The following is a 13,062-nucleotide window of genomic DNA, read 5'->3' on the forward strand; positions in this document are numbered from 1 at the left end:
TTAGAAAATAAATTATATGGTCACCCTACCCACTGATTTTTTCCAGTTGCCTAAACTTCAGATTTGCATTGAAGAATTTCATTTCCCTCCCTTTTATACCATCATCTGGCATGACCCAAATAATTTCTTAAGACTTACTAATAAAATCGTAAAACTGCAGTACTCACGGGTAGCCAAGGAAAAGGAGATTGAGGACTGAATGGCTTCGGAAGAGATTGACGAGGGTCCAACAAAGTACCCATCCACACAAAGTAAGTAGCACCAAGCGAGCTGATATCAGAACCACGTAGTGAATCATTGATGATGCACCCGCCTTAGTGGCCTATAAGTTTGGAAGCACCAAAAATAAAAGTTTATAAATGACCTTACTCAAAAGCAATGTGACTCCAGTAAGGACTTAGTAAATTTAGAGGAAGATAAAGTGGGGCGGGGGGAAGGAAAGGAGAAAAACTGCCCATCCTGCCTTATTTTCCTCTTTCTTGAAGATTCAGATCACTCCAGGCAGTTAGCTGTTTCCTCCTTATACTCCCATAGTGCCTTACACAGACCTCCACACAAGTTCTTATGAAACTAATTTATTTACATTGGGGCTTCTCAAAGTATGTTCCATTAACCACACTCATCAGAATCACTGGGGCTGCTCACTGCACATGCAAATTCCTACTTGCTTTCATCATCAGGTATAGGGAATAAACTCACAAGTTAAGGAACCTGTATTTTAACAACCCATCAAGTGATTTTTATATACATAAAAATAGTGAGCCACTACCTTTCACTTTCATGCACTGGAGAAGGAAATGGCAACCCACTCCAGTGTTCTTGCCTGGAGAATCCCAGGGACGGGGGAGCCTGGTGGGCTGCCATCTATGGGGTCGCACAGAGTTGGACATGACTGAAGCGACTTAGCAGCAGGAGCAGCAGCACTTTGACTCCAGACTAGTCGGTAATGGCCTCAACAGCAGCAACAGTGTTTCTATTTTTCTTTGAATCTTCCCCCTAATATGCTTGCTGAATTAATGTTTAATAAATTATGGAAACTTCAAAAATAATGAGATATTCTTTGACAAATCCCTATATAAATAGAAGTTTTTTGTTTTTTTTTTTTTTTTTACTTTAGCAAACATGAAAATAATCCATGGTCCTTACTTGTAGATCTTCACATCACAGCTGTTCAAATACTCTTCTCCTGAATCTTTAAAACTGATTAAATATAGTAAGAAACCACAGTTGTCTAAACATGAGGCTCTGCAATGTCATTTTCTTACAAACTGAACCAGGAAGGAGAGAATGAGTGAAATGCAGGGGGAAATATAAGCTCTGGAACAGCAATGTCAGAACTCAGAAAAACAATTCTCTGGAGTCAATAGCACATGGAAAAGGAGGAGTTTTCCAGGTACCTCCTATGTATCCATTTCTTAGTTCACCCAACATGCTATCAATACACAGCATAAATAATATACACACAATATATGCTGTTTGTGTAGTTACTTATAAAAGCACAGAAGCAGTTGATTAATACTACTGCCTGAGCCTTAAAACTGTGAAGTAGGCTCAAGCTGTTCTCAGTAATAGCATGGCAAATAGTTGCATATTATTCCCGATACATACTTCACGCCAGTATGTACCTCATGTGTCAAACTCAAGAGAAGGCGTTTAAGCCACTGGAATTACTTCAGTGCCTCCACTCTCAAATGTTTAGGGTTAGTTAACAACAACAACAAAAAGGTTGTTTCTGCCTAGTGTCAGCATAGCAGCAGAACCTGAATGTATTTATAATTTCTGCCATATTCCAGAGCCCAAGCTCTTAACCACAAAGCTAGTGGAGGTGATGGAATTCCAGTGGAGCGATTTCAAGTCCTAAAAGATGATGCTGTTAAAGTGCTGCACTCAATACGTCAACATATTTGGAAAACTTAGCAGTGGCCACAGGACTAGAAAAGGTCAGTTTTTATTCCAATCCCAAAGAAGGGCAATGCGAAAGAATGCTCAAAGTACTGTACAATTGTGTTAGTTTCACATGCTAGCAAGGTAATGCTCAAAATCCTTCAAGCTAGGCTTCAACAGTACATGAACTGAGAACTTTCAGATGTACAAGCTGGTTTTAGAAAAGGCAGAGGAATCAGAGATCAAATTGCCAACATCCACTGGATCATAGAAAAAGCAAGGGAATTCCAGAAAAACATCTACTTTTGCTTCATTAATTACTCTAAAGACTTTAACCGTGTGGATCATAACAAACTGTGGAAAATTCTTTAGAGGTGGGAATACCAGACCATCTTACCTGTCTCCTGAGAAACCTGTATGCAGGTCAAGAAGCAACAGTTAGAACCAGACATGGAACAACAGACTGGTTCAAAATTGAGAAAGGAGCTTGTCAAGGCTGTATATTGCCACCCTGCTTATTTAACTTCTATGCAGAATACATCATACAAAATTCGGGGCTGGATGAAGCACAAGCTGGAATCGAGATTGCCGGAAGAAAGATCAACAACCTCAGATATGCAAATAACACCACTCTAATGGCAGAAAGTGAAGGGAACTAAGGAACCTCCTGATGAGGGTGAAAGAGGAGAGTGAAGAGGCTGGCTTAAAACCTAACATTCAAAAAACCAAGATCATGGCATCTGGTCCCATTACTTCAGGGCAAATAGATGGGGAGAAAGAGGAAGCATTGACAGATTTAATTTGCGGGGGCGGGGGGGGGCGCTCTAAAATCACTGCAGAAGGTGAATTCACCCATGAAAATTTTTTTCCTTGGAAGGAAAGCTATGACCAATCTAGATAGCGTATTAAAAAGCAGAAATATCACTTTGCTAATAAAGGTCCACATAGTTAAAGCTATGGTTTTTCCAGTGGTCAATGCATGGATGTGAGAGTGGACTATAAAAAAGGCTGAGCGCCAAAGAATTGATGCTTTTGAACTGTGGTGCTGGAGAAGACTCTTGAGAGTCCCGTGGACTGCAAGGAAAACAAAACAGCCAATCCTAAAGGAAATCAACCCTGAATATTCATTGCGAGGACTGATGCAGAAACTAAACCTTCAATACTTTGGCCAACTTATGCAAAGAGCCTCCTCATTGGAAAAGACTCTGATGCTAGGAAAGACCGAGGGCAAGAGGAGAAGGGGGCAACAGAGGACGAGACGGTTGGGTGGCATCACCGACACAACGGCATGTGTTTGAGCAAGCTCCAGGGGATAGTGAAGGACAGGGAAGCCTGGAATGCTGCAATCCATGAGGTTGCAAAGAGCTGGACACTGTTTAGTGACTAAAGAACAATAAGCTCTCTACAGTCATGCAAAAGCTCTTAAAACTATTCTTGAGTAAAAGAAACAATAGAGTTTTTCGAGGTATAGACCTTGTAGTTCCAAAGTAGAAACCTCTGTTTATGAAGGGCTTACACACTAACTAGAAGGGTTTACATACTAATCTGGCATACACAAGCACCATTTCTAAGTAACTGAAAAGATGAAACAAAATTAATCCTTGCCTCTTTTAACAGATGTAAACATAAAATCCCACTGAGTTCTCTAAAGAAAGAAGAGACTTTCTCAAACATCCAAAAGCAAGAACCTAATTTCATGACCTAAAGAAGGACTTTGGGATTTAAAAATCATAGATAGCCTTTCTCACCATGAAAAACCTGCACTCTTACTATCAAATGTTTTAAAGTTAACTTCAAATAGCTTTCAGATTATGACTTAACTATCTACAATTATTCTGTGCTCACAAAAATAAGGTTCCTGAAAATCAGAGCCTGCAGACACAGACTTCCCATGTATGTTTTAGAAGAGTTGACCCTAAGTTAGCTGTGATTATAGCAATGATTTATTCAAAATCATTGAATAAAAACAAATTAAAACAGTTAAAAACAAATTAAAATTATTAGCCATTTTAGCTAAGTTAACATTTTTTGTTTTTGTATTCATTTATAGAGTACAAAATGGCAACCCACTCCAGTGTTCTTGCCTGGAGAATCCCAGGGATGGTGGGCTGCCGTCTATGGGGTCACACAAAGTCGGACACAACTGAAGCGACTTAGCAGCAGCAGCAGCATAGGGCATAAGATAAAATTTTAAAAAACACATTTATCTTCTTCACTGGGGTTTACAAATATAAAATAATTATTTTAACAATGGCCATTTCATAAAAAGATCATATTAATGTTAACATGGTCTTTTTAATTAATTAGGTTAGTCCTATGCAAATGTGGATGCTGTCTTTTAAAAATTCTAAGTTTTAATAAACTCAAATGTCTCTTGCTAGCAACTCCACAAATGGTATATAAATAATTCCAAGTGAATGTTACTTGAATCACTGTTTTAGATGCAACTTTCCCTAGTAACAATTACATAAAATCCATCGTATTTTTACTGTAAATATCAAAATTAGAAAGATTATACTGAAGGACTCAGAAGCTAGAATTAAGTTCCTTCCTACTGGACAAATAAAATTTCTAACAGCTGAATTAGTGTATCACACTTGAACTTTGAATATATTACGAGAAAACCTTTTAAAAAAACTGGCACAGTTCACGTGAGAGTAAAGAAATTAGTTATAACAGCATTTAAATTATACTTTGACACTTCACATTTTCAACCTGAACACATCCTAGTGACTAGCTCTAGCTACAAGTGATAGAATACAGTGAATGAGCTGTTACCTCTGAGATGAGGGCCCATACAAGCCTCCTTGCAAGCATCACTGTGATGAATGCTGCCAGGTGGTAATCAATGAGATGAAAATTCTGTACGAGAAACAAATAACTACATCAGAAAGAAATATGGATATCCAACGGTAACTACTACATGAAGAAGCTTGCCCCCTCAAAAGGTCGTCTTATATCACCTTACATTTACAGACCGCAGCAATTTGGGAGATCTTAAAGAGACTACCTACCTTCTCCTCCTTTCATGACAAATTGCTTTAACTTTTAAAACACTATTTTAAACTATCTGGAATGTAATCTTCTCTGTTCTTGAAAGTTTACTGTATTAAAGGGAAAAGACTGAAGTTTTGGGTTAATAAGTACCAACCTGCAGAATTATGAAAAGAATAATTTATCTAAAATGCTATACTTATAATGAGTGTCAAATTTAAATTTCCAGTCTCTAAGAGCTACTTAGTTGGTCTCTCTTTAAGAAAACTTAAATTAATCTAACTGGGCATCTATTAACCTAAACTCCCTAACTCACTGATACATCAACACATTCAGTCTTTTCCCTTAACTTGATTTAGAAACATGTCTTATGTTGATCTCTTCTTCCTATACAATGACAGCATTACCTACATGATGTGTATGGTTCCTTCTAGTTCTAAGTCTGTATATGTAACTGTAATAATAAAATAAAGTCATCAACGGCAAAAAAATTGGATATATTTTAATTTTGATGATCAAAAGGTCTCTAAGTTTCTACAGTTCTCCTTCCAGAATTTCTCAACTCATTCAATAAATAAGTTTGCTTATTAAAATAAGTTTGCACCCAGTTTGCTTAAGAAGGGAGGGCAATAACAATAAAGAAGATAACAAGCAAAAGCATTTCAGTTATGTTGCTAGTAAGAAAAAAAACAATAATGACTGGGAAGGGAAGTGTAGAACCAATTTAAACTAGTGATTAGGAAGGATATCTCTAAGAAGGCAACATTTGGCTAAAGGTGGCATTTAGGCTGACAGCTGAATGACAAAAATGCACCAGCCAAGAGAAGATCAGGTGCTGAGCACTCCAGGCAAGGAAAAAGTAATTACATAGCTCTTACTCCTTGGATGAAAAGTTATGACCAACCTAGATTGCATATTCAAAAGCAGAGACATTACTTTGCCGACTAAGGTCCGTCTAGTCAAGGCTATGGTTTCTCCAGTGGTCATGTATGGATGTGAGAGTTGGGACTGTGAAGAAGGCTGAACGCCAAAGAATTGATGCTTTTGAACTGTGGTGTTGGAGAAGACTCGAGAGTCCCTTGGACTGCAAGGAGATCCAACCAATCCATTCTGAAGATCAGCCCTGGGTGTTCTTTGGAAGGAATGATGCTAAAGCTGAAACTCCAGTACTTTGGCCACCTCATGAGAAGAGTTGACTCATTGGAAAAGACTCTGATGCTGGGAGGGATTGGGGGCAGGAGGAGAAGGGGACGACAGAGGATGAGATGGCTGGATGGCATCACTGACTTGATGGACGTGAGTCTGAGTGAACTCTGGGAGTTGGTGATAGACAGGGAGGCCTGGCGTGCTGCGATTCATGGGGTCGCAAAGAGTCGGACACGACTGAGCAACTAAACTGAACTGAAGGCAGGAAAATATACGCCTGGTATGTCTCAAAATCATCAAGAAGGCTCAAATGAGGTAATGAGCAATAAAGACTGAGTTTACTTTTTTTTTCCTAAGAGGGAGTTATAAGAGTGTTTTAGGCAAAAGATGCCATGATTCTATCTGTATTTTAAAATTCTCATGCTGATTGCTGTGTAGAAAATATATTGTATTGAGGAAAGATCAGTTAAGAAGCTATCACTTTAAATTCAGGTGACAAAACATTATCACTCAAACAGAGTCAGCAGCAATTAGGAGTTGCCAGATCTGGGATACATTTTAAAGGTAAAGCAGTCAGAATGCCAAGAGAATGAATGGCTTACTGCTTCTCAGACTATTTCCTTTTCTCTAAGTGTTCAGAAAGAAAGAAAGTGAAGTCACTCAGTCGTGTCCGATTCTTTGCAACCCCATGGATTGTAGCCTACCAGGCTCCTCCATCCATGGGATTTTCCAGGCAAGAGTACTGGAGTGGGTTGCCATTTCCTTCTCCAGAGGATCTTCCCGACCCAGGGATCGAACCCAGGTCTCCCACTTTGTAGGCAGACGCTTTACCATCTGAGTCACCAGGGAAGTGTTTCAGTTCAGTTCAGTCGCTCAGTTGTGTCCAACTCTTTGCGACCCCATGAACTGCAGCACACCAGGCCTCCCTGTCCCTCACCAACTCCTGGAGTGTTCAGATCCTAACAATTATTTATCCCCTCTTGAGACTCCTCCATGCTCATCCTATTCCTTTAAAATAATGTAAGCAAATTCACTACATCCCCTAGCTAATGTCTGGGGGTCTTATTTATATGTATCACCAGTCCATTTAAGACATTTTTTTAATAAAAAAAAATTTAAGTGCCTAAGGTATTTCATTGTTAAACACACTTATATTGTAAATCATTGAAAAATAGTAATTTACGTTTGGTTAACCTTTACAAACCAGAATATTTGATTAATCAAAGCACTCCACTCTTGAATATTCTGAATAACTTCCTATACTACTACTAGTTTGTATTTTTCTTAGGGTTAAGACTAACTCAGATAGTTGTTTGATAGTCAGAATGATATTTTACATATTCAGGTGCCCACAGTTTCTTTCTGATAATTAAAATCTGGAAAAGGAAAACCTAACATATAAATTTGACAAGCGTGTGAGTCAGGCATGCCTAATGGAAGAAAGCTTAAAAGAGACAAATCACTAGCTGAAATGTAAATCCCGCGGCGAGCGTCCCAGTCAAGCTGTTACAGGCTAGGCTTGCATTCCTTCAGTGGCACGAAGGAATCAGATCTATGGCAGCCCATTCATCTGTAACAGTTCACTGATTCAGGCCTTCAGATTCATGAGCTAAAATCTTATTTGCTATTCCACATATGCTACTTACAGGTCCAGAGTTAAATTTTAAGCTTTGTGTGATCAAGGATTATATGTGACAGATAAGTTAGGCAGCTCACATGACACTCTCCTTAAAGTGTGCCTTCCTCTACTGCAGAGACTGGAAAGCTAAAAACTACATGCCCAAACTTTCCTGTGACTGAACTTACTAGATTTAATATCTGCCAGCCACAAGGCACCACATAAACTGAGTGAAGCGGAGAGGGGCAGCGCAAAAGGCACCCACTTCTGATGCTATGAGTCACAGCAAAGGAAGCATAATTCTAGAGTCAGCAGCTTCCCAATTATAACAGGAGCGCTGGCTCCTTTCATCTCAAGGCAACATTTGTAACAGACTTTTACAAGAACTCTTGTCAGAAATTGACTGGGAAGTTGTCAGAAGTTGACCGGTGAGAGTTCTGTGATTAACCTGAAAATTCAGTAAGTGAGAAGTTTCCATAGGATGTCAAAGTGGAAACAGTATAATGAACTAACCAAAGGTACTCGTGGAGTAAATTAAGAATAAATACAGGGAGTAGAGCTTAGCAGATAGGTCTGGGTTTGAGTGCTCACTTGATCACATGTGATTTTAAGCCAGTTTCATAATCTCTAGGTCTCATATTTCTCACTTATAAAATGGGAATCATAGAGGAATACCTGTTTTCAGAATGAATAAATGAGATAATACTTGCAAATAGCATAGTATATAGATTAATAAGTATTTGCCAATGTCACTGTTATGATACAGGTATTTAGATTATAGAACTACATAGTGGAAGAAGCCACTAATTGATTAGTTGGATCATCTAATCCAACCTTCTCATTCTGTAACACCATGGCCAAAGAAGGATGAATGAAGTAGGGTTCCTATACTCAATAAACTCATAATCCAGGTAGAAAAAAAAAAAAAACCTATTTAAACAAAAGCATATTATTTGGCACTAAATCATTATAATTCTTAAAATAAAGAAACTAAACTTTTCTTCACCTGGTATTAAGCTGAGATGATCAATATGGAAAGAAAATTCTTAACAGTTAATTTTAGGAGCGACCAAGTGATACAAATGTTTAAAATAAAATTGTTTATTCCCTTCTCATACAGTCTTGAATATTTTGGTCCACATTTCCTATGTTCACCAGACCAGGGAGACTTTCTAATCATTTAGAAGTCTCAGACAATATAAGCTACCAGGACAATAGTCTTCCTTCTCTTAGAGCACATCTCTATCATCCATCCAAATCTTCCATTGCCAACCACTTACCTACAGGTCACCTGACTACCCTGAACTGGAATATTACCACAGTGCTCCTAAAAACTGGAAAAAGAGCAGAAGAAACCTACAATATATTTTGATGTACTTCAGCAGAGATAGCTAGTTCTTGCCTCTAGTTTATTTTTGTAACGGAACCCAATTTTATCCATGGTTAAGGGTGAACTCAGCTAAGGGGCCATATTGTCCAGCTTCTCTTACAGTTAGGAGCAGATACATGTCAAAATGATATGAACCTGGTCTAAATGAAAACACTCTCCTTTATGTTTCCCCATGTTCTTTTTCTCTTTCTGGTAATCAGGGACAGATCACATCCACCTTGGATGCAGAGAAAGCTAAATATCAAAACCTTTTTGTGATACTGTTATAATAAATTACTTAAATGTTTTCCATGTTTTCTTTATATTTTTTTCCTATCTCTGGTTATGGACCAAAGCCAAATATTTAACAATTTTATGATATTACATTCTGAAAGTAATCTGTACTTTAATACAAAAACATTTTATTCCACAAAAAATAATTTCTACATGAAAGTTTTCCAACTAGTTTCTTGGCTAAGTAACGTGAAGAACTTAGAGGCCTATTAAGACTTACCAATGAAGTACAAGAGGCAGGATGATTATAAGGATACCACCACACTGTTTTATAGATGTTGATGTACTGAATGAACAGAGCAACCAGCAAGTAGATGAAAAAGAGAAATTCAAAGAGCAGGCTTCCATCCACAGGCAAATCAGGAATTTGGCAATGACGAACAGGACCTGGGGTGATTAAGGCTGTGATAGGTGGGACCGGAAGGCCAATAGCACTACCATTCCTGCAAAGAGAAAACTACAGTTAAATCAAATGGTAATACCTTTCAGTGTCAAAGAGCATAAAGGAGTCCTGCTTCCTTAGTCACCTACACTTTTAACTGTTGGCCTTCCTCAAGACTCTGGGACCTTTCGCTCTTCTCTTTTCCCTCTACAACACTCTCTCAGTCATGTAATACGTGGTCATGGCTTCCACTATTTCCTATATGCTGAAAACTAAAATTTCTCTCCATAAAGCTCACTGATGCATTTTAGATCCATGTCATCAAGCTGTCTCCTGGGCATCTGTGTTTCTCTTCCTAAAGTCCTGATCACAGTCCATGGCCCACCCAGTTAGCTGCCCAAATCAGAAACCTGGGAATCATATTAGGAATCTTCTGTAAATCACTCTCTAAATCATATATACTCCACTTCATAAATCTTTTCCCAAATTGCACTCTCCTCTCTAAACCCACAGGCTTAGTTCAAGGAGTTGCCATTTTTCACCTGAACCACTGTAGTAACCCCTCTAAATTCAAGTCTATTTTCACCAAATCCTCCAACCTGCCTTTAAACATCTTTCTAAAGTGAAACTCTGATAGTATACTCTCTTGCCTAAAACTCTTCAATGCTCTCTACTGCTAGTAGCGTAACACCCAACAATGTTTATTTCTATGAGGCTCTCTGCTTAACAGACTAGTCTCATCTCTTACCACTCCTCCACAAGCACCCTAAACACTACCCATGCTATTAGCTATCAGTGAATATATATACATATGCTTTGTACACAATATTCCTCTTACCAGCAATGGCCTCTAAAACCACCTTCCCTGACCCTTCACATATACATTTATAGAGAAAATTCGAGACTTTTAAAATAACCAAACAAAACCTCTAAAAGATTGCTCTGACTCAATCAAAATCAATTCACCTCTCCTCTGTGCCACTATTACACCTAAACAATGCCTTTATTGCACTTTTCAATTGTTAAATTTTCAAAAAATTGTTACATAATTTCTTCATACTGTTATGTAACTTTTTGTATACATCTTTTTGTCTATCATCATAATCTTAAGGACAGAGACAGTACTTCTCCTGCTGCTGCTGCTGCTAAGTCACTTCAGCCGTGTCCGACTCTGTGCGACTCCACAGACGGCAGCCCACCAGGCTCCCCCGTCGCTGGGATTCTCCAGGCAAGAACACTGGAGTGGGCTGCCATTTCCTTCTCCAATGCATGAAAGTGAAAAGTGAAAGTGAAGACTCTCAGTCGTGTCTGACTCTTAGTGACCCCATGGACTGCAGCCTAACAGGCTCCTCCGTCCATGGGATTTTCCAGGCAAGAGTACTGGAGTGGGGTGCCATTGCCTTCTCCAGGTACTTCTCCTAGTTCACTGTAATTATATACCTTTAGGTTGAGAAGACAGTAGACCAATACAGTCGTGAAAAAGAGGGAGCTCTCTCAAAACACAGATTAAAATGTAGAAATTTTAACCCCTATCTTATTCTTTCTTTTACACTCTCTTATAGGTCACAACAAGCTGGACTATCTAAAATGATAAGATAAGGCTAAAGAATAAAATTTCCCATTATTTGTATGCCTGTGAACAGTAAGAGATCTAAGGGTCTATGATGTTAACAGAACAAGGAAAAGAGGCTTCATTTGGCTATTTCCAAAGAAGATCCCAAAGAGGGAATAACATTAGTGTTACCACTTTACTCCAAAATTTCCAAATATAGAATTCTAGCATTAGTATGGGACACTGACAGCACTTAAAGTGACTCATGGGAATGTAAACTCTGCTCATTCTGAACCATTCTGAATAGTTAAGAATACCACGGCAGAAACTAGAAGGGAAGAGTTCTAGAAGGGAAGAACTGGGATGGGTAAGGGTTGGAAAAAATTTTTAAAGTTTCTTCCCCTCAATCTCAGAGTACATTGCAATACAGCAAGCTTACCAAGGAGTGGGTTGTGATCTACCACTAGGTCTCAAAACTTCATCTGCTCAATCATAAATTAATCATTAACACAGCAATGCCCTCTGATCTGTTCTGGGAGCTGGGCCACAGCACTATGCAACTCCAGGAAGTGCTATACATAAAGAATAGGACATGAAAGATTCTCTCTGGAGTTGTTCAAGTTGGTGGACTTGAATGGAGAGAAATAATGCCAGCAACCATTCTATTGCCTCACTCCATTTAATCACAAAATACGGGGAAAAAATTCTGAGGAGTCTCTACTCTAGAACAAGCTAAATATTCTCTAGAACAAATAAAATTTCCTATTCCTCTTCAGTCAAAAGTATATGCTAAACTATTTGTTATGATTTAAAGGTTAAAATAGTTTTCATAGAATTTTCCTAAATAAAGCAGACTAATGTGCTTCTGCCATTAACAAAGTTATTAACACTCTGGGCTTCAAGAAAAATATTCAAAACAAAGCACAAAAGATCTATATCTGTGAAACTACCATATGATCCAGCAATCCCACTCCAGGACATATATCCAGAGAAAACTATAATCCAAAAAGATACAAGCATCCCAATGTTCAGTGCAGCACCATTTACAACAGCCAAGACACGGAAGCAATTAAATGTCCATCGACAGAGGAACGGATAAAGAAGATGTGGTACATAAATACCATGGGATATTACTAAGCCACAAAAAAAAAAAAGAAATAATGCTATTTGCAACAACATGAACAGACCCAGAGATTATCATATTCATTAAGTCAGACAGAGAAAGACAAGTATTGTACGATAGAGAGCTTATATGTGGAATCTTAAAAAGCTATACATGAACTTATTTACAAAACAGAAAACCACAGATGTAGAAAACAAACTTATGGTTATCAGGGGGAAGCAGAGGGGAGGGATGAACTGGGAAATTAGGATTGACATATACGCACTACCATTTATAAAGGAAATAACTAATAAGGACCTACTATACACCACTGGAAACTCTACTCAATACTCTATAATGATCTATACGGTTATGGAGTGGATATATGTGTATATATAACTGATTCACTTTGCTGTATAGCAGAAATTAACACAACTTTGTAAATCAACTACTCTCCAATAAAATTTTTTTTAAAAAAGGGATTCACTCAATCCTTCTCCCCTCTATTTGGAGAAGTGCCACTCGTCTGAATGCCCATTAAAATTTGGTCCCCAGTTCCCCTATCACATTTATCATGTAACACTGAAATATTCTCTCCCCTGCTGGGCAGTAAGCCACTTGTAATCAGAAATCAAGATGTTAGGGAACCATTGACCAAAACCACCCACCTTCGCATAATAATAACTGCTTACATGAGTTGTCTCATAACAGGAAATCCCAA

General features: G+C 38.3%; 1 protein-coding gene across 2 annotated transcripts in view; it reads right to left on the reverse strand.

Annotated features, from left to right (window-relative positions):
- Nucleotides 1-13,062, reverse strand: part of TMEM39A (transmembrane protein 39A) — a 29,743-nt gene that overhangs the window by 10,797 nt on the left and 5,884 nt on the right. For both annotated transcript variants that reach the window (XM_015092459.3, XM_004002942.5), the window contains exons 3-5: nucleotides 9,526-9,748; nucleotides 4,663-4,746; nucleotides 168-322 (exon numbers count right to left, since the gene is read on the reverse strand). In XM_015092459.3, the coding sequence (XP_014947945.1) occupies nucleotides 168-322; nucleotides 4,663-4,746; nucleotides 9,526-9,748 (462 nt within the window). The remainder of the gene's footprint in view (nucleotides 1-167; nucleotides 323-4,662; nucleotides 4,747-9,525; nucleotides 9,749-13,062) is intronic.

Source organism: Ovis aries, chromosome 1 (assembly GCF_016772045.2).
Source record: "Ovis aries strain OAR_USU_Benz2616 breed Rambouillet chromosome 1, ARS-UI_Ramb_v3.0, whole genome shotgun sequence".
Taxonomy (NCBI): Eukaryota; Metazoa; Chordata; class Mammalia; order Artiodactyla; family Bovidae; genus Ovis; species Ovis aries.